Source organism: Rhinatrema bivittatum, chromosome 2 (genome assembly GCF_901001135.1).
Source record: "Rhinatrema bivittatum chromosome 2, aRhiBiv1.1, whole genome shotgun sequence".
Classification (NCBI taxonomy): domain Eukaryota; kingdom Metazoa; phylum Chordata; class Amphibia; order Gymnophiona; family Rhinatrematidae; genus Rhinatrema; species Rhinatrema bivittatum.
Window position 1 is genome coordinate 804,223,964 of NC_042616.1, and position 18,793 is coordinate 804,242,756.

An 18,793-nucleotide genomic window follows, 5' to 3' on the forward strand; every position below is an offset into this window, starting at 1 on the left:
GCTGAGCTGCCAGGGCTCTGGGCGTGCAGGTGGTGGAGTCTCTGCAGGCCTGGGACTGGCTCTGGCCTGGAAGCTGGGGAGATGGTGACTGCTGAGCTGCCAGGGCTCTGGGTGTGCAGGTGGTGGAGTCTCTGCAGGCCTGGGACTGGCTCTGGCCTGGAAGCTGGGGAGATGGTGACTGCTGAGCTGCCAGGGCTCCGGGCGTGCAGTTGGTGCAGTCTCCGCAGGCCTGGGACTGGGCTCTGGCCTGGAAGCTGGGGAGATGCTGAATGCTGAGCTGCCAGGGCTCCAGGCGTGCAGGTGGTGGAGTCTCTGCAGGCCTGAGACTGGCTCTGGCCTGGAAGCTGGGGAGATGGTGACTGCTGAGCTGCCAGGGCTCTGGGCATGCAGGTGGTGGAGTCTCTGCAGACCTGGGACTGGCTCTGGCCCTACAGCAGGGGAGATGGTGACTGCTGAGCTGCCAGGGCTCAGGACGTGCAGGTGGTGGAGTCTCTGCAGGCCTGAGACTGGCTCTGGCCTGGAAGCTGGGGAGATGGTGACTGCTGAGCTGCCAGGGCTCCGGGCGTGCAGGTGGTGGAGTCTCTGCAGGCCTGGGACTGGCTCTGGCCTGGAAGCTGGGGAGATGGTGACTGCTGAGCTGCCAGGGCTCCGGGCGTGCAGGTGGTGGAGTCTCTGCACGTCTGGGACTGGCTCTGGCCTGGAAGCTGGGGAGATGGTGACTGCTGAGCTGCCAGGGCTCTGGGCGTGCAGGTGGTGGAGTCTCTGCAGGCCTGGGACTGGCTCTGGCCTGGAAGCTGGGGAGATGGTGACTGCTGAGCTGCCAGGGCTCTGGGCGTGCAGGTGGTGGAGTCTCTGCAGGCCTGGGACTGGCTCTGGCCTGGAAGCTGGGGAGATGGTGACTGCTGAGCTGCCAGGGCTCAGGATGTGCAGGTGGTGGAGTCTCTGCAGGCCTGGGACTGGCTCTGGCCTGGAAGTTGGGGAGATGGTGACTGCTGAGCTGCCAGGGCTCCGGGCGTGCAGGTGGTGGAGTCTCTGCTGGCCTGGGACTGGCTCTGGCCTGGAAGCTGGGGAGATGGTGACTGCTGAGCTGCCAGGGCTCCGGGCGTGCAGGTGGTGGAGTCTGCAGGCCTGGGACTGGCTCTGGCCTGGAAGCTGGGGAGATGGTGACTGCTGAGCTGCTAGGGCTCTGGGCGTGCAGGTGGTGGAGTCTCCGCAGGCCTGGGATTGGGCTCTGGCCTGGAAGCTGGGGAGATGGTGACTGCTGAGCTGCCAGGGCTCCGGGCGTGCAGGTGGTGGAGTCTCTGCAGGCCTGGGACTGGCTCTGGCCTGGAAGTTGGGGAGATGGTGACTGCTGAGCTGCCAGGGCTCCAGGCGGGCAGGTGGTGGAGTCTCTGCTGGCCTGGGACTGGCTCTGGCCTGGAAGCTGGGGAGATGGTGACTGCTGAGCTGCCAGGGCTCAGGACGTGCAGGTGATGGAGTCTCTGCAGGCCTGGGACTGGCTCTGGCCTGGAAGTTGGGGAGATGCTGACTGCTGAGCTGCCAGGGCTCCGGGACTGCAGGTGGTGGAGTCTCTGCAGGCCTGAGACTTGGTCTGGCCTGGAAGCTGTGAGCGCCAGAAGTGCTGTAGGGGATGGGGAGGCAGGAGCAGTTACAGAAAAAAGAGAGGTGCCTGAGTTTAGGGAGGGTAAAGCAGGGAAGTGCCCCAAGCCTGTGGAGGAGGGGGGGAATCACAAATTGAGAGGTGAGCTGAGCCCGGCAATGACGGGAAGCCTGACGTGCTGGGGAGGGGTGAGGAGTGGGCAGCAGTGAAGCGATGCATGAACCAAGCCTGGGAGGTGGGGGGATGAGAAGAGGAACAGGTCGAGGGAAAATGGGGAGCAGAGCAGAGGAGGCAGGCGGGTATTAAATCCCCCTACCCCAAAATATAAAAGCCAAAGTATGTCCATGAAAAAAGGGGGAGAATAAGAAAGTGAAGAGGCAGTAAGAAGGGGAATGGATGGAGAAAAGAGGGGTAACATGGGGAGAGGGGAAGAAGAGATCAGGAGAATGTGAGAGAAAAGGGGGGTTGAGAGAGAGAGGAGGGGAGAGACTGGGGTGGGGAAGAGCTGTTGGGGTGGGGAAGAGCTGGTGTTGAGGAGCAGAACGACTGATGGGACTCTGAGTGCTTCCCTAGCTTTCTGTTTTGGTCACAGGAGCCTTCCCCGTGTCCACATTACCTGCTCCTCTCTGGACATATAAATAAGGTTGGTCCGGCAGTCACACTCAGCACCCACTGTTATCTGTTTTTTTTTCTTTTTTTCGGGGGGGGAGGGGGGAGGGGGGGAGCTGTAGGTTTTGTGGAGTTCATCACCCACAATCATTTCCAGAAGTTGGGCTTCTATGAGTGGGTGTTACTGTGAGGACAGGAGAAGGAGGGATCAGCACAGGGAAGGGATCATGGGGATGTGGGAAGGGAAGGAGAGAATACCAGAGATGGAGAGAAGATAGGGAGAGAGAGAGGATACGGGATCAGGGGAAAGAGAGAGGACTGGGAATGGAGAGAGAATGAGGAATGAAGAGGAGTAGGGATGGAGAGAGGAGAGGAAGAAGAGAGGACCAGGAACAAAGGAATGGGATGGAGAGAGGACTAGGGCTGGGGATAAGAGAGGGAGGGAAGACCAGGGATGGGGAAAGGAGAAAGAAGGGGAAGGAGAAGTGGGGGGAGGAAGGGGAAGCAGAGGAAGGACTGAGAAGGTAAGTGTATTAGAGAGGGCCTAAGAGTTGTGGACGTGAGTTTCTGAGGTCATAAGGGAGAAGGAGAGAGGAATTGGGCAGGGGTGGGAAAGAGTGGGGGAAAGTGCTAGGATGGGGCAGGAGGGAAACTGCAAGTTAGAGTGCGGCAGGGAAGGTAGGATTGGTTGAAGAGGTGAGGAGCAGGATTGGGGAGGGAAAACTCTTGTTTTACTCCTCCTTTGCATCCCCAGTGCTCTTGCATTCCCATCACCTCTCACCCCCCACCCGTTCCTCATTCTTTCTCTTCCTCGCTCCATCCTTGTTCCTCACCTTTCTCCCTGTCCTCTTCCCCCACCCCATCCCATCCTTCATGCTCTTGCATACATACATCTGGACCAATCCCCTCTTTCTCTCTCTCTCTCTCACACTCGCTCAGAATCCCTTCCCCACCTCACCATGATGAGCATCTCCTCTCTCTCCTCCCTTTCTCTCCATCTAACACACATAGACACACAACCTGGCAATGATCCTCACTCCTCCTATCCAATCTCCCCTCAGTCTTCCACGCCAACCCTTCTCTCCTGTCCATCGCGTGACCCTCCCCTCTCATCCCCTCCAACAAACTCCCCCCTTCAATCCTCCTTACCCCCTACCTTTCCCTCCCTCTCACTGCCCATCCAAGCTGGGATGAAGAGGAGCACAGTGGTGCCTCAGATCGTGCCCGTCTCCTACAGCGCCCAGGATCTGGCCCGTGTTTTGAACTGCAAGGGACGCCACGGTGCTGCATGATTGAAAGAGCGACATTGTGACTCCAGGCCCCAGAAAAGAAGGCCACGACCTCTGGCATCGCTGCCTCCTCCTGAGCCTGCTCAGATTGTGTGGGTCAGAGGAGGAATCAGGGGCTTGGTTGGGATAGAGGTTCCCGGTTTCTGCGATTCCAATGCGTATCCAGCGATTACATAGCAAGACCCAAATCTCGCAGGCTTTGCTACAGCCACACAATCCTGGGAGATGAGCGGCCCTGTCTATCAGTAAGAACCGCTAATGGCTGTAATCTGAGCACAGTCACTCCTTCTATCTTACAAAACAGCAGATTTATTGTGTTTGGTGTTTTATTAAATCTCTCAAAAAGCACAAGGAGCATGTGGAAAAAATAGTTCCTTCTAAAGATACCTGTTAAAGACTGCATTACTGCAAGTGAGATTAAGGATTTAGGAAATTTTGGGAGGAGCAGAGAGAATAATAAAATGCATAGACCATCACCTGCATTGACCTGATGAAGGGAGCAAAGCTCCTGCTAAACTGGTCACAATAAAAAGGTTAAGCCAATAAAAACGTTTCCACCTTTGTTGATCTTTATTACTTCTTGGAGAACTGAAGGGAAAGCCAGAGGTTAACGGGGGATCTCTGGCATTGTTGAGGGAGGTAAATTGCGTGGACTGGGAGGGGTCTTGCACTCTGGTAAGGGTCTGGGCAATAAACCTCAGCAGGCTTGTTAAGCCCCTTTTGTGCAGGCTATAACTTGCGAGCCATGCAGGTAGAACCCTCCCCCTCTGCATTTCTGACGAGTCAGAGATTGGTGCTGCCCCCCCCCCATAATAAAGGCTGTCATGGAAAAAAAAACTGCTGGAAGAGGAAAGTCCAGCCTGCCAGACACAGCCAGCTGCTAAGTCTTCGGCTATTTCTTCACTATTTTTGCAAATAAGGGTTCTCTGTGCTGATCCCAAGTGTGAAAAGGGCATGGGATAAGTGCCAGATAAACCTGCATACATTGTAGACTCAGTACAGGTAAATTTATCTCATGCATATTCATTGGGGTCATCAGGGCAGACCTGGGGAGCCCTGAGGGTGCAGTTTTGAAATCCCTTATGGAAACGACATTAAAAGAATTCTTTTTCAGTCCAGCATGCAATGGATCCAGAGTTTTGCCCAGACTGATACGGTGATCAGAACGCCGATCACTGGGGGGGGGGTTTCTAAACTGCAGCGGTCACAGTAAGCAAGACTTCTCCAGCAGGGTTTCTTTCTCCAGCGGTGAGGACGGTCTGCTTCCCGTCACGTTAAAGCCCGGCTTGAAGCAAATCACTGAGGAGGGCTGCTGGTTGCTCCGTTGAAATTACACAGGAAAGTGTTGCAACATTTGGTAGCGGTCTGTACAACCCCCTCATTAACGTTTTCCTCAAAACAGTTCTGAGAACATCCCTTGGTGATGTAGGAAGTCCGGGCATCTAAACCAAGGGAAACGAGAGAAGGAGCATGGACAAAAATAAAACTTAATGGTTATTGCGTTTACCAATGTATTAAAGCGCAGTGATTTGCAATCGATGCGATTCAATCTATGAGATTCGGCTCACAGAACACCTGGAAACAAGTCACAGCGAATTACTGGCTTGTCCGCAGGTTGCACCATCAATTATTGGACCAATGTAAAAATAAATGTTCAAAGCCAATACTATACGTCCAAAGAAAAAACCTACATGGACTGACAAGGTCATAGGCCATACAGACGTTGTCTGCCTTCATGTTTTATCTTGTTTGCCCATCCACCCCAGCTATTCATCTTTACAATTCCCATAACTCCCCTGTCTTTTTCCCATGCTTTTATGAATTATTAGGGATGTGAATCGTTTTTCAACGATTAAAATTATCGTCCGATAATGTTAATATCGTCTTAAATCGTTATAGAACACAATACAATAGAAATTCTAACGATTTATCGTTAAAAATCGTTAAATCGTGTTAGTGCGCACTAACGGGAGTTAGTGTGCACTAACAGAAAATGATACAAATTGACACTTTCCAGGTCACTGAAGGTCAGTTAGGAATGAATATGTATTCCTATTGGCTGGCTGCCCTCTTATCTATTGATGTTACCAAGGTTCCCACTGAGGTGATGGTTGGGGGGATGGGAAATGGAACTGGAAACTCATGAACACCAACAGAAAATGATACAAATTGTTGACACTTCCCAGGTCAGTAAAGGTCACCTAGGAATGAATATGTATTCCTATTGGCTGGCTGTGCTCTTATCTATTGATGTTACCAAGGTTCCCACTGAGGTAATGGTTGGGGGGATGTGAAATGGAAACAGTTGGAAGCTTGACAAAAAAAGTAACGTGATGATCATCACTCATGTACTAGAACTTGTTTGTTTATTATTTTTGTTAGCAGGCATGTGAAATGCTAGTGCATGTTGAATTTGCCAATCACTGTGCATTTTAGAAAGGTGGTCCTGGCTGGAACTACACAGTTCAAATATATGTGGTAATTGATTGTTGGTAAGTGTATTTTTTAAGTAGCCACACTGGCCACCAGATCACGGATCATGGAGAGCTGCATCCCTGCTCCCAGCCAGTCTGGGGCTGCCTGTCCCAGTCATCCATGGAGGGCTGCAGCCCTGCTCCCAGCCAGTCTGGGGCTGCCTGTCCCTGTAATCAATGCAGAGCTGCATCCCTGCTCCCATCCAGTCTGGGGCTGCCTGTCCCAGTCATCCATGCAGAGCTGTATCCCTGCTCCCAGCCAGTCTGGGGCTGTCTGTCCCTGTAATCCATGCAGAGCTGCAACCCTGCTCCCAGCCAGTCTGGGGCTGCCTGTCCCAGTAATCCATGCAGAGCTGCATCCCTGCTCCCAGCCAGTCTGGGGCTGCCTGTCCCAGTAATCCATGCAGAGCTGCATCCCTGCTCCCAAGCAGTCCGGGGCTGCCTGTCCCAGTAATCCATGGAGAGCTGCATCCCTGCTCCCAGCCAGTCTGGGGCTGCCTGTCCCAGTCATCCATGGAGGGCTGCAGCCCTGCTCCCAGCCAGTCTGGGGCTGCCTGTCCCAGTCATCCATGGAGGGCTGCAGCCCTGCTCCCAGCCAGTCTGGGGCTGCCTGTCCCAGTAATCCATGCAGAGCTGCATCCCTGCTCCCAGCCAGTCTGGAGATCACAACACTCCTGGTAGTAATAGGGATAGGGCACTGTGTGCAGGAAAATCACAACACTCCTGGTATTGATAGGGATAGGGCACTGTGTGCAGGAAGATCACAACACCCCTGGTATCAGGGTTAGGGCACTGTGTGCAGGAAGATCACAACACTCCTGGTATTAATAGGGATAGGGCACTGTGTGCAGGAAGATCACAACACCCCTGGTGTCAGGGTTAGGGCACTGTGTGCAGGAAGATCACAACACTCCTGGTATTAATTAATAGGGATAGGGCACTGAGTGCAGGAAGATCATAACACCCCTGGTATCAGGATTAGGGCACTGTGTGCAGGAAGATCACAACACTCCTGGTATTAATAGGGATAGGGCACTGTGTGCAGGAAGATCACAACACTCCTGGTATTAATAGGGATAGGGCACTGTGTGCAGGAAGATCACAACACCCCTGGTGTCAGGGTTAGGGCACTGTGTGCAGGAAGATCACAACACTCCTGGTATTGATAGGGATAGGGCACTGTGTGCAGGAAGATCACAACACCCCTGGTGTCAGGGTTAGGGCACTGTGTGCAGGAAGATCACAACACTCCTGGTATTAATTAATAGGGATAGGGCACTGAGTGCAGGAAGATCATAACACCCCTGGTATCAGGGTTAGGGCACAAGTTCTAGTCACATTGACTGATCACATTACTTTTTTTGTCAAGCTACCAACTGTTTCCATTTCCCATCCCCCATATACTGTCAGTGGGAACCTTGGTAACATGAATAAATAAGAGGGCAGCCAATAGGAATACATATTCATTCCTAAACTGACCTTAACTGACCTCAAAAGTGTCAAATTGTATCATTTTCTGTTAGTGTGCACTAACTGGGAGTTAGTGCGCACTAACTCGAGTTAGTGCGCACTAATCGGAAAAAACGATTTTTAATGATTTTTTAACTAAAAAATCGTGCCAAACACGATTTTCTTCTCCTGCCAGACGATTTCAATCGTTAAGACGATAGGGCACACGATTCACATCCCTATGAATTATTCCTATGTTGGCTCAATGAAAGCTATCACAAGCTTTGGGCAGGAGGTGAGGGAATGCCTTGGTGCAGCTTCTGCCTAAGGAAGGGGTATCTGCCAGGGAGCATGGCTATCTCAGAAGGGCATCGCACAGGTCTCGGCACGCCTGGCTTTGTCCAGCTTAGCCCGGGTTAGTTTGCAAAGGCTAATAGATTTTAATATTTCCGTTTAAAATTGTATACCCTGACCTTGCCAGAAGTACTCAGATTAGACGCAAAGCTTTTCTTTCTTTAAAGCCTAGCGTCATGGCATTGGGGGCAACTATGGTTGTAAAATACCCATGCAAATGTGTCATAAAACAACAGGGAAATGTTTTTATTTTCCTTGAGGTATCTCAATTGCAAGATTTTTTGAATGCTAGGACGCAGCTATCTATTAAAGATGAAGGTGTAAGTAATTAGTATATTGTTGAAACTTTCATGAATATCCAAATTATTCTACTATAAGTTTTTAAAAAAAAAAAGTTTTCCTCACTTACAAATCTCGTCCTCTTGGAATTGCCTCTATGATGTCTAGATTTTGAACAAATGTTTACTTCTTATCTGTAAGTTGTGTAATTAGAATATATGTTCAAAACTTTAATATTTCAGTTTGCAAAGTTGATTCTTATTTTCTAATAGTTTTGAAAAACTAATTAAAAAAAAAAAAAAAAAAAAAAAGAGAAGGGCATCGCACCCCTCTGGCACTCTTGGAATGATTAGCACAGGAGAAAACGCTGGAGCATGCACATTCAAGGGCCACACTCGTTTTATAGTGGCCCTTTTGATCCCACGTGCTCTGCCTTCAGCTTTGTACCTATCTGCACTAAACACAGAGATAGCACGTGCGCCAATCTGGCACACTGAAGCTGGCACAAAAACCAGAACTGGATCAGCCCATAAGAGATGAACCGGGTCAGCCAGCATCTCTCTTATTTTTTAATCAGCTTTGGCCTTCGGGCAATCGATTGTAAGCAACAGACTAGATGTGGGAAAAAAAAGGGACACTGGAGTTTGTCATTTTTAAAACAACGTTATTTTTAACCTCTGGCCCTTTAATACAGCTTATGGGTTTATAAAGGGTTTTAATAGCAAAGCCACGGGGGTCGTCTTTTTTTTAAACAGGCATGGGTCCTTCTGGGTCAGATCTTATTGATTTATTTGCAGTAGTGAAACCTGATCCTCTGAATTTTCTGGTCATGGGTGATTTTAATCAGGTAATTATCAGCTAAAGGAAGTCTTATCCTCCACATCTATTTTAAGTTTCTGCCAGGCAGTAGATGTACCCATGCATGGAGCAGGCCGTATCCTCAATTTATTCTCCATCAGGCTTTGTCCAAAGGAAATTTGATTAGGAACATGTCAGTTGCTCCTCTCCCATAGTCAGACCATTATTTATTTATACAGTTTTTCCTATTGGTTACTTCAAGGGGTATCGTAAGGAAGGTAAATGTGGAGTCTTGTTGGCTTCGAGGACCTGTCAATCACATAGAAACATACAGAAACATAGAAATGACGGCAGAAGAAGACCAAACGGCCCATCCAGTCTGCCCAGCAAGCTTCACATTTTTTTCTCATACTTATCTGTTTCTCTTAGCTCTTTGGTTCTATTTCCCTTCCACCCCCACCATTAATGTAGAGAGCAGTGATGGAGCTGCAACCAAGTGAAATATCAAGCTTGATTAGTTATGGGTAGTAGAGGAAGTAGGGGAAGTAACCGCCGCAATAAGCAAGCTACACCCATGCCCATCTGCTTTACCCAGACCGTGCCATTCAGCCCTTATTGGTTGTTTTTCTTCTCCCCTGCCGTTGAAGCAGGGAGCTATGCTGGATATGCTTGTAGTATCAGTTTTTCATCTCCCCTGCCGTTGAAGCAGAGAGCCATGCTGGATATGCGTGAAGTATCAGTTTTTCTTCTCCCCTGCCGTTGAAGCAGTATATGCATTGAAAGTGAAGTATCAGGCTTATTTGGTTTGGGGTAGTAACCGCCGTAACAAGCCAGCTACTCCCCGCTTTGTGAGTGCAAATCCTTTTTTCTTCTCCCCTGCTGTTGAAGCAGAGAGCTATGCTGGATATGTGTGAAGTATCAGTTTTTCTTCTCCCCTGCCGTTGAAGCAGAGAGCTATGCTGGATATGCGTGAAGTATCAGTTTTTCTTCTCCCCTGCCGTTGAAGCAGAGAGCCATGCTGGATATGCGTGAAGTATCAGTTTTTCTTCTCCCCTGCTGTTGAAGCAGGGAGCTATGCTGGATATGCGTGAAGTATCAGTTTTTCTTCTCCCCTGCCGTTGAAGCAGAGAGCTATGCTGGATATGCGTGAAGTATCGGTTTTTCTTCTCCCCTGCCGTTGAAGCAGAGAGCTATGCTGGATATGCATTGAAAGTGAAGTATCAGGCTTATTTGGTTTGGGGTAGTAACCGCCGTAACAAGCCAGCTACTCCCCGCTTTGTGAGTGCGAATCCTTTTTTCCACATTTCCTCTTGCTGTTGTAGCTTAGAGTGATGTTGGAGTCACAGTAACCATGTGTATGTTTATTGAATAAGGGTATTGTCTCCAGGCAGTAGCCGTCATTCTGGCTAGCCACCCACTCTTTATTGACGGCCTCTTGATTTTATGGATCCACAGTGTTTATCCCACGCCCCTTTGAAGTCCTTCACAGTTCTGGTCTTCACCACTTCCTTCGGAAGGGCATTCCAGGCATCCACCACCCTCTCCGTGAAGAAATACTTCCTGACATTGGTTCTGAATCTTCCTCCCTGGAGTTTCAAATCGTGACCCCTGGTTCTGCTGATTTTTTTCCTATGGAAAAGGTTTGTCGTTGTCTTTGGATCATTAAAACCTTTCAAGTATCTGAAAGTCTGTATCATATCACCTCTGCTCCTCCTTTCCTCCAGGGTGTACATATTTAGATTCTTCAATCTCTCCTCATAAGTCATTTGATGAAGACCTTCCACCTTTTTGGTCACCCTTCTCTGGACCGCCTCCATCTTGTCTCTATCTCTTTGGAGATACGGTCTCCAGAACTGAACACAATACTCCAGGTGAGGTCTCACCAAGGACCTGTACAAGGGGATAATCACTTCCCTTTTCTTACTCGATATTCCTCTCTCTATGCAGCCCAGCATTCTTCTGGCTTTAGCTATCGCCTTGTCACATTGTTTCGCCGACTTCAGATCATTAGACACCATCACCCCAAGGTCTCTCTCCTGCTCCGTGCACATCAGCCTTTCTCCCCCCATCGAATACAGTTCATTCGGATTTCCACTCCCCATATGCATGACTTTGCACTTCTTGGCATTGAATGTCAGCTGCCATGTCTTCGACCACTCTTCCATCTTCCTTAAATCCCGTCTCATTCTCTCCACTCCTTCCGGCGTGTCCACTCTGTTGCAGATCTTAGTGTCATCCGCAAAAAGACATACCTTACCTTCTATCCCTTCCGCAATGTCGCTCACAAAGATATTGAAAAGGACCGGTCCCAACACTGATCCCTGCGGTACACCGCTTAAAACCGCTCTCTCTTCAGAGAGAGTTCCATTTACCATCACACATTGTCTTCTGTCCGTCAACCAGTTTGCAATCCAGGCCACCACCTCGGCACTCACTCCTAAGCTTCTCATTTTATTCACCAGTCTCCTGTGCGGGACAGTGTCAAAAGCTTTGCTGAAATCCAAGTAGATGACATTGAGTGCTCTTCCTCGATCCAATTCCTTGGTTACCCAGTCAAAAAAGTCAATCAGATTTGTCTGACAGGATCTTCCAATGGTGAATCCATGCTGCCTCTGGTCCAGCAATTCTCCCGACTGTAGATAGTTCACTATTCTCTCTTTCAACAGTGACTCCATTACTTTTCCCACCACCGAAGTGAGGCTAACCGGTCTGTAGTTACCAGCCTCTTCTCTGTTCCCACTCTTGTGAAGCGGGACCACCACCGCTCTCCTCCAATCATTCGGCACCACTCCCGTTTCTAGGGATCTATTGAATAGGTCACACAGCGGACCCGCCAGCACATCTCTGAGCTCCCTCAGTATTCTGGGATGAACTTCATCAGGCCCCATGGCTTTGTCCACTTTCAGTTTCACCAGCTCTTCCCATACATTTTCTACTGTAAATGGAGTTACATCTACTCCATTCCCCTCCAGTTTCTTGTTAACTAGTGTCGGTCCTTCTCCAGGGTCCTCTTTAGTGAACACAGAACTGAAGTATTCATTTAATATTTCTGCCATTTCTTCGTCTCTCTCCACACATTGATCCTTTCCACCTTTCAATTTCACTATACCATTTTGAACTTTTCTCTTTTCACTGATGTATCTGAAAAATGTTTTGTTACCACTCTTTACCTCTATGGCAATCCTCTCTTCCGCTTGACTTTTTGCCATCTTGATTAATTTCTTCGTCTCCCTCAGTTCTACCAGATATTCTTCTTTGTGTTCCTCCTTTTGGGATCTTTTATATTTCTTGAACGCTGTTCTTTTAGCCTTTATTTTGTCAGCCACCTCCTTTGAGAACCAGATAGGTTTCATTTTTCTTTTGCTTTTCTTTACTTTTCTAACATATAGATTAGTTGCCTTGGTGATTGCTCCTTTTAGATTGGTCCACTGTTGATCCACATCTCTCTCGTTTTCCCAGCCTTTTAGTTCTTCCTCCAGGTACTTCCCCATTTCATCAAAGTCTGTGTTTTTGAACATCAAAACTTGGGTTTTTGTGCTTCTTTTCCGTGTCCTTTTTGTGATATTAAACCATACTGTTTGATGATCACTGGTGCTGAGATGGGCACCCACCTGGACGTCTGAGACATTATCTCCATTAGTGAGCACTAAGTCGAGTATAGCTCCTTCTCTCGTGGGTTCCATTACCACTTGTTTGAACAAAGCTAATTGCAGGGCATCTACTATTTCTCTACTATTATTAGATTCTGCAGATGGGATTCTCCAGTCTACATCTGGCATATTAAAGTCTCCAACGATCACCACTTCTCCTTTCTTTGCTATCCTGTGGATGTCTTCAATCAGATCTCTGTCCAGCTCTTCCTTTTGGTTTGGAGGCCTGTAAACCACTCCAATAAAAATGGATGCCCCATCTTTTTTTAAGTCGGCCCATAGTGCTTCTTCTTTGCCCCATCTTCCTTGCAGCTCAGATGCTTGGATATTGTTTCTGACATATAGAGCCACTCCTCCCCCTTTCCTATCCTCTCTGTCCTTCCTTAACAAGTTATAGCCTGGTATTGCCGTATCCCAGTCATGATATTCCGTAAACCATGTTTCCGTGACAGCAACAACGTCCAAGTCCGCCTCCACCATTAGGGCTTGCAGCTCTGGGATTTTATTACCCAAACTACGAGCATTTGTGCTCATAGCTTTCCAGCTTTCTTTGCTCAGGTTACTGCTGTTCCTGGACTCCTTTTGTGACCTATTTAGTTGAGTTTTGTTATCCACTTTTCTCTTTGCATTTGTGCAAGGGAAGATATTAATGCCTCTGATGACAGAGTCATCCATCACTGTGAGCTTTTTCCTTTGGTTTCTGATTTGGAATTTCTGTATGCATTGGGTTTTTTCTCTCTTTTCCGATAACATTTCAATCTTTTTCTCAAGGACTTCTTCAGAATTTAATACAGAGAAGGCATTTTGTACTTGTTGCACTTGATACAACAAGTATCAAGTGCAACATGTCAATCAATCAAAAGTGAGAATATTACTTCCAGAGTTAATCTGTGGTGTTCTCTACTAAGGAAAACATTAGGAGGTCAACATTGAAAGGGATCTAGCTAAGTGCTTGATTCATTAAGAGTTTGTCCCGTAGACACAAAATGGGAGAAAAGACTTAATTAATCTGGCCCTAAGTTTGAAAATGGATAGGGATGTGAATCGTTTTAGGACGATTAAAATTATCGTCCGATAATTTTAATATCGTCTTAAACCGTTATGGAACACAATACAATAGAGATTCTAACGATTTATCGTTATAAATCGTTAGAATCGTGAGCCGGCACACTAAAACCCCCTAAAACCCACCCCCGACCCTTTAAATTAAATCCCCCCACCCTCCCGAACCCCCCCAAATGAGTTAAATAACCTGCGGGTCCAGCGGCGGTCCGGAACGGCAGCGGTCCGGAACGGGCTCCTGCTCCTGAATCTTGTTGTCTTCAGCCGGCGCCATTTTCCAAAATGGCGCCGAAAAATGGCGGCGGCCATAGACGAACACGATTGGACGGCAGGAGGTCCTTCCGGACCCCCGCTGGACTTTTGGCAAGTCTCGTGGGGGTCAGGAGGCCCCCCACAAGCTGGCCAAAAGTTCCTGGAGGTCCAGCGGGGGTCAGGGAGCGATTTCCCGCCGCGAATCGTTTCCGTACGGAAAATGGCGCCGGCAGGAGATCGACTGCAGGAGGTCGTTCAGCGAGGGTTCCGGCGCCTCGCTGAACGACCTCCTGCAGTCGATCTCCTGCCGGCGCCATTTTCCGTACGAAAACGATTCGCGGCGGGAAATCGCTCCCTGACCCCCGCTGGACCTCCAGGAACTTTTGGCCAGCTTGTGGGGGGCCTCCTGACCCCCACGAGACTTGCCAAAAGTCCAGCGGGGGTCCGGAAGGACCTCCTGCCGTCCAATCGTGTTCGTCTATGGCCGCCGCCATTTTTCGGCGCCATTTTGGAAAATGGCGCCGGCTGAAGACAACAAGATTCAGGAGCAGGAGCCCGTTCCGGACCGCTGCCGTTCCGGACCGCCGCTGGACCCGCAGGTTATTTAACTCATTTGGGGGGGGGGTTCGGGAGGGTGGGGGATTTAATTTAAAGGGTCGGGGGTGGGTTTTAGGGGATTTTAATGTGCCGGTTTTGCGATTTTTAGATTTTTAGATTTTTCACGATTTTTCACGATATTTTACCCCCCCAAACGGCAACAATACGATTCCCTCCCCCTCCCAGCCGAAATCGATCGTTAAGACGATCGAGGACACGATTCACATCCCTAAAAATGGATGGGCTAATTGGCTACATGCTACTAGGAGGCTGAATTTATCCAGTCAAATTCTGAGTTGGGGGGGGGGGGCGGAAGGCAGCTGGCTGGACAGTGGGACACCTTCCTTCCTTCTCACCCCTCCACTCTTAGTACACAGCAGAGGGAAACCTTTCTTGCCTCCCCTACAGGTATCAATAAATGCCCTGCAGAAATGAGATTCCCCAGTGCCTCAGTCCCTGATGGCCTAAAAAGGAGACTTCCTATTGGGGAGCATTAGCTCCTCCCACTTCCTTTTTTGGACAGGAAGGTAGGGCTGGGATTCTACCTCTGCTATTAGTTTTTATCTGATTATACAGCTTATTTTATTTTAGCATTACTTGACAGTTTTTAAGTATTTGGACAATGTTTAATCACTTTGTTGCTCCATGACATTAATGTTGTTTAGATATTTTCTTGATATCTGATGCATTTTGTGCTCTTACTTGTTTATATGGAAATTTTTATTTAGATGCTGACAGATATAGAGCAAAATGGTCCATGACTGTACTTTTAAGTAGCATTGGCTGATGCTTAATCACTTGGCAGCTATTTGCTTATAAGCAAGGATTGATTCACTTTAATCATTTTGCTGCTAAATGATTTTCTTCTCTTTTGTTTACTATTAGTTTCATGTTATTTGTCAACATTTTTTTTTTGTCACAGTAGAAATATATTATTTTGGCTGGCTGTGCTAAATGTATACTGTCTTGATATGATGTTTTATGCATGGTATTGTTTTTATTCCTTGTGTTTGTGTTATAAATTCTATAAACAAACACAAAAGAAAGCCCTAGCTGTGAATGAGCATGTAAGGGTATGCAGGGCCCCTGCAGAGTATGAAAGTGTCCTGTGCTAGAGTGCAGTCCATGAGGGTGCATAGATCTGCCAGAGCGTCACCGCGGGGTACGAGACCATAAAGCAATGCACAGCTCCCCTTCAGGGTATGAAGGAAGAGGGTGACAGAGGAAGCCCCTGCAGGACCGGAGAGCATGAACCCCTGGGACCTGTGAAGCACCTGCTAGTGCAATACGTCTGGAAGTCTTAACCAGAGGTGATTATTAGTGCAACTGCACTCTAGGGAGTCACCAAGGTCTCTGATCATTGGAGGGTCTTACAGAATCTGTATTTTATTTTGCATGGGAGGGGTGAGGGGGCATTTGATGTAAGTTTCAAGGGGGCTGTGAATTAATTTGAAAATGGCTGTCGGGTTTTGCCTGATGGTCTGAACACCTTTTTCAGGGCTGAGAAGACTAAAAGGGAATGGAGCCTGGGGTGCAGGAGAGTTAGGTACAGAATGACACCTGTCTCATGAAAAGAGGCCCAGAGAGTCTTACCTAAGCCCTCAGATTGCACCGTGGTCATACAGTGGGTGTCAGAATTCTCGCAAACCACCGGCTTCAGACAGTACAAGTTGTTTGTCTGTTTATGGCACTGAAAACACGAGAAAGACTCAGCTGCAAAGTAAACAAACAAAATGTTTTAAAAGGATGTCCTTCACGGATATCAGTCTGGCTAACCTGTGGCTCACATGATGGCCTTATAGGAGCAAGGCTCCCCCCCTCCACCCATGCACAGTTACCTAACACCTTAGTGTGAATCTCGTTTAACAAAGTTAACTTCGGCCCTCTAGGAAATGAACTGCTGGAGATGTCCTGTAAAATCACATTTCAGTTTGAAAGCCACTATCCTTCAGGGCAGCTTCCGACATATCAGCAATAACAATCAAAATATACCAGGAATAGAATAAAATATCAAAAATATAATAGCATGTCACATATTCAATAACATATATATATATATACATATATATCTATGCCACACACACACACACACACACACCCAGTCTGGACTAAGAATTACCCTAAGCTTATTTATTTTATTTTATTTGAGTGTTTTTATATACAGATAACCGTATTCACATCGTATCGGTTTACATAGAACGTATAATAATGATAGAGAGAAATACATTGAACAATTTAGTTACATGGCAAACAGAGAAAGCTTGGGGTGGGGAGGACCACATGAGAAATTATATTCTCTAATATGATTTATCTTCGGGTTCGTAGCCTGAGTGGGGGATGAGACAGGGTCCCGATCACCCCCAATACCACAATTCTTTGCCCTTCCCTAACAACCTCTCCCTTGTGGCACCACAGACCAGGTAAAAGCTTCCCACCAGAATAAAACAGCGATTAACCCTTTTACTGGGATTGTGTGAGTAGAAATTAAATCCAGCTAGAACATTAAATGGGAAAAGTTCAGTAGTGAAGTATAATGTAAACCTGCAGGTTTCTTATTGTCGTTACCCCTGAGTACTCAAAAGGGGTGGGGGGAACAGATCCACCCCAATGTCACCAGTTTGTGAATGGTGAACCCTGTCCCAAAACACAAAATTATGTGGGGAAAACAAACAATCAAGTAAATGAAGAAGTCCCTCTTGATGGTGGAGCTGGCTGGATGATGAACCAAACAGATGAGCCCTGCAGTGTGTGGAAGGTCTCTCTCTCCTGGGGAGGTTCCCCAAATGGTTTACTTGGTACTAAACAGAAAGTAGGCCTGATTTCAGTCTCTTACAGAAAAACCACGGTCCACCAGCTTCTCTTTCCCTTCCCTATCTCGTGTGGCTCTGGCAAGGGTTTATGCTTGACTTCAGCTGAAAGCCTGAAGCAGTTAAAATAAGATACTGAATTTGTGACAAAAGGTAAAGAAATAAAACTCCCTCCCTCATCTACTAAGACATTCTCTGTACAAAGTTTAGATTACTTAACTCAGTCTCTTAGCAGGGTGATCCATCCATATGCTCCTAGGCCTGGATATCTCTGGAAAGGAAGTCTCTCATTCTCTCAGGTCCTGGCTCCTCCGTCCCTTGTTGGGATTTTACAGGTAGCTTGGCTATGAAGCAAGAAAATCTGCCTGTCTCTCTATTTCCTCAGAGTGCAGACTTCTGTGTCTCTCTCTCAATAATTAGCTCTTCAAGAGAAGAACTGATTGCAGGGCTGCCAGATGCACTGCTCTCTTTCTGGCTCCTGGCTCCAACTCCTGGCTGACCTCACCCTGCACTCACGAAGGCTGCCAAATTGCACCTTTTCCTAGCATGTAGGAGATGGACCCAGGACCAATGGGTATAGTGTACTCCTGTTAGCAGTTGGAGACGGATCAGATTTCAATCTGACGTCAGCCCCTAGTACATATACCTCTGCGGGAAGTGCAGCTCTTCAGTATTTTCCATCTCCATAGCAGTTAGGGACTATCTGCACGCTCTCACAGTGTTAGAACCAATCCAATGAAGAAAACCCAAATTTTGAAGAAAAAACCTACCTCTGAAGACGAGCCCCGCTCTCCTGCGGTGATACCCTTGAGTTCCTCCTCCAGTTGAGATTTCCCGAGGTCATTTCTGTGGTCCCTCGGAGGTAAGCTTTGGTCCGGTGGCTGATTCATGGCGAGGACCTAGCCCCTGATCCCGGGCGCGGCTGAGAGGCAGTGGGTGCACCCTCGAGCTCCGCGGTGAAGGTATTTGCCCTCTTCCCCTGCAGCCAGAGACTGCCCGGAATGAAACCGGGAAGCGCCAAAGACAAGGTAAGGTAGAAATCTTCAGCGTTGCCTCCGGTCTCCGAGGTTCGAGGAGTCGCACAGGTGGCCAGCCAGGACCAGTGCCATCAGGTTGATCCGCCCTAGCAGGGCCAGGCCCCGGTTAGTTCCAAGGGTCTACCCATGTGGAGACCCTCTGAGGTGGTCGCCATATTGCCCACGTGGTCGCCATCGCCATCTTGGCCCTATTCGCCATGCCGTTCGTCGTCTCAACCCGAGTGTACAAGACTAGCTAGGCGTACAAATTACATGTGCGCATAAAGTTACGCACACAGAATTCTTGTGCGCATAAGTTACACGCACAAGGGCCGTGCACACAAGATATACGCGCATCGTATACCTACGACTTGGGCGCACAGCTGCGCGCACAACCCACACGCACATCTTAGACGCGCCGGAGCGCAAAAGGGTTTACACGCCGACAGCCATGGCACCACCGGAAATGGAGATTAAGGCTCAAGGCCTCTGCCCCGCATGCCATATCAAAGCCACACAGAGCGAGGAGGCCAATGCCCTGTGTGCTCAGTGCAAGA

At 48.4% G+C, this 18,793-nt stretch overlaps 1 protein-coding gene across 1 annotated transcript in view; it reads right to left on the reverse strand.

Moving 5' to 3' along the window:
* Window positions 1–4,411: 4,411 nt before the first annotated feature.
* LOC115085763 (lymphocyte antigen 6E-like) overlaps window positions 4,412–18,793 on the reverse strand; it is a 35,274-nt gene continuing 20,892 nt past the window's right edge. The window contains exons 2-3 of the mRNA XM_029592146.1: window positions 16,007–16,126; window positions 4,412–4,940 (exon numbers count right to left, since the gene is read on the reverse strand). Of these exons, the coding sequence (XP_029448006.1) occupies window positions 4,795–4,940; window positions 16,007–16,126 (266 nt within the window). The 3' untranslated portion in view covers window positions 4,412–4,794. The remainder of the gene's footprint in view (window positions 4,941–16,006; window positions 16,127–18,793) is intronic.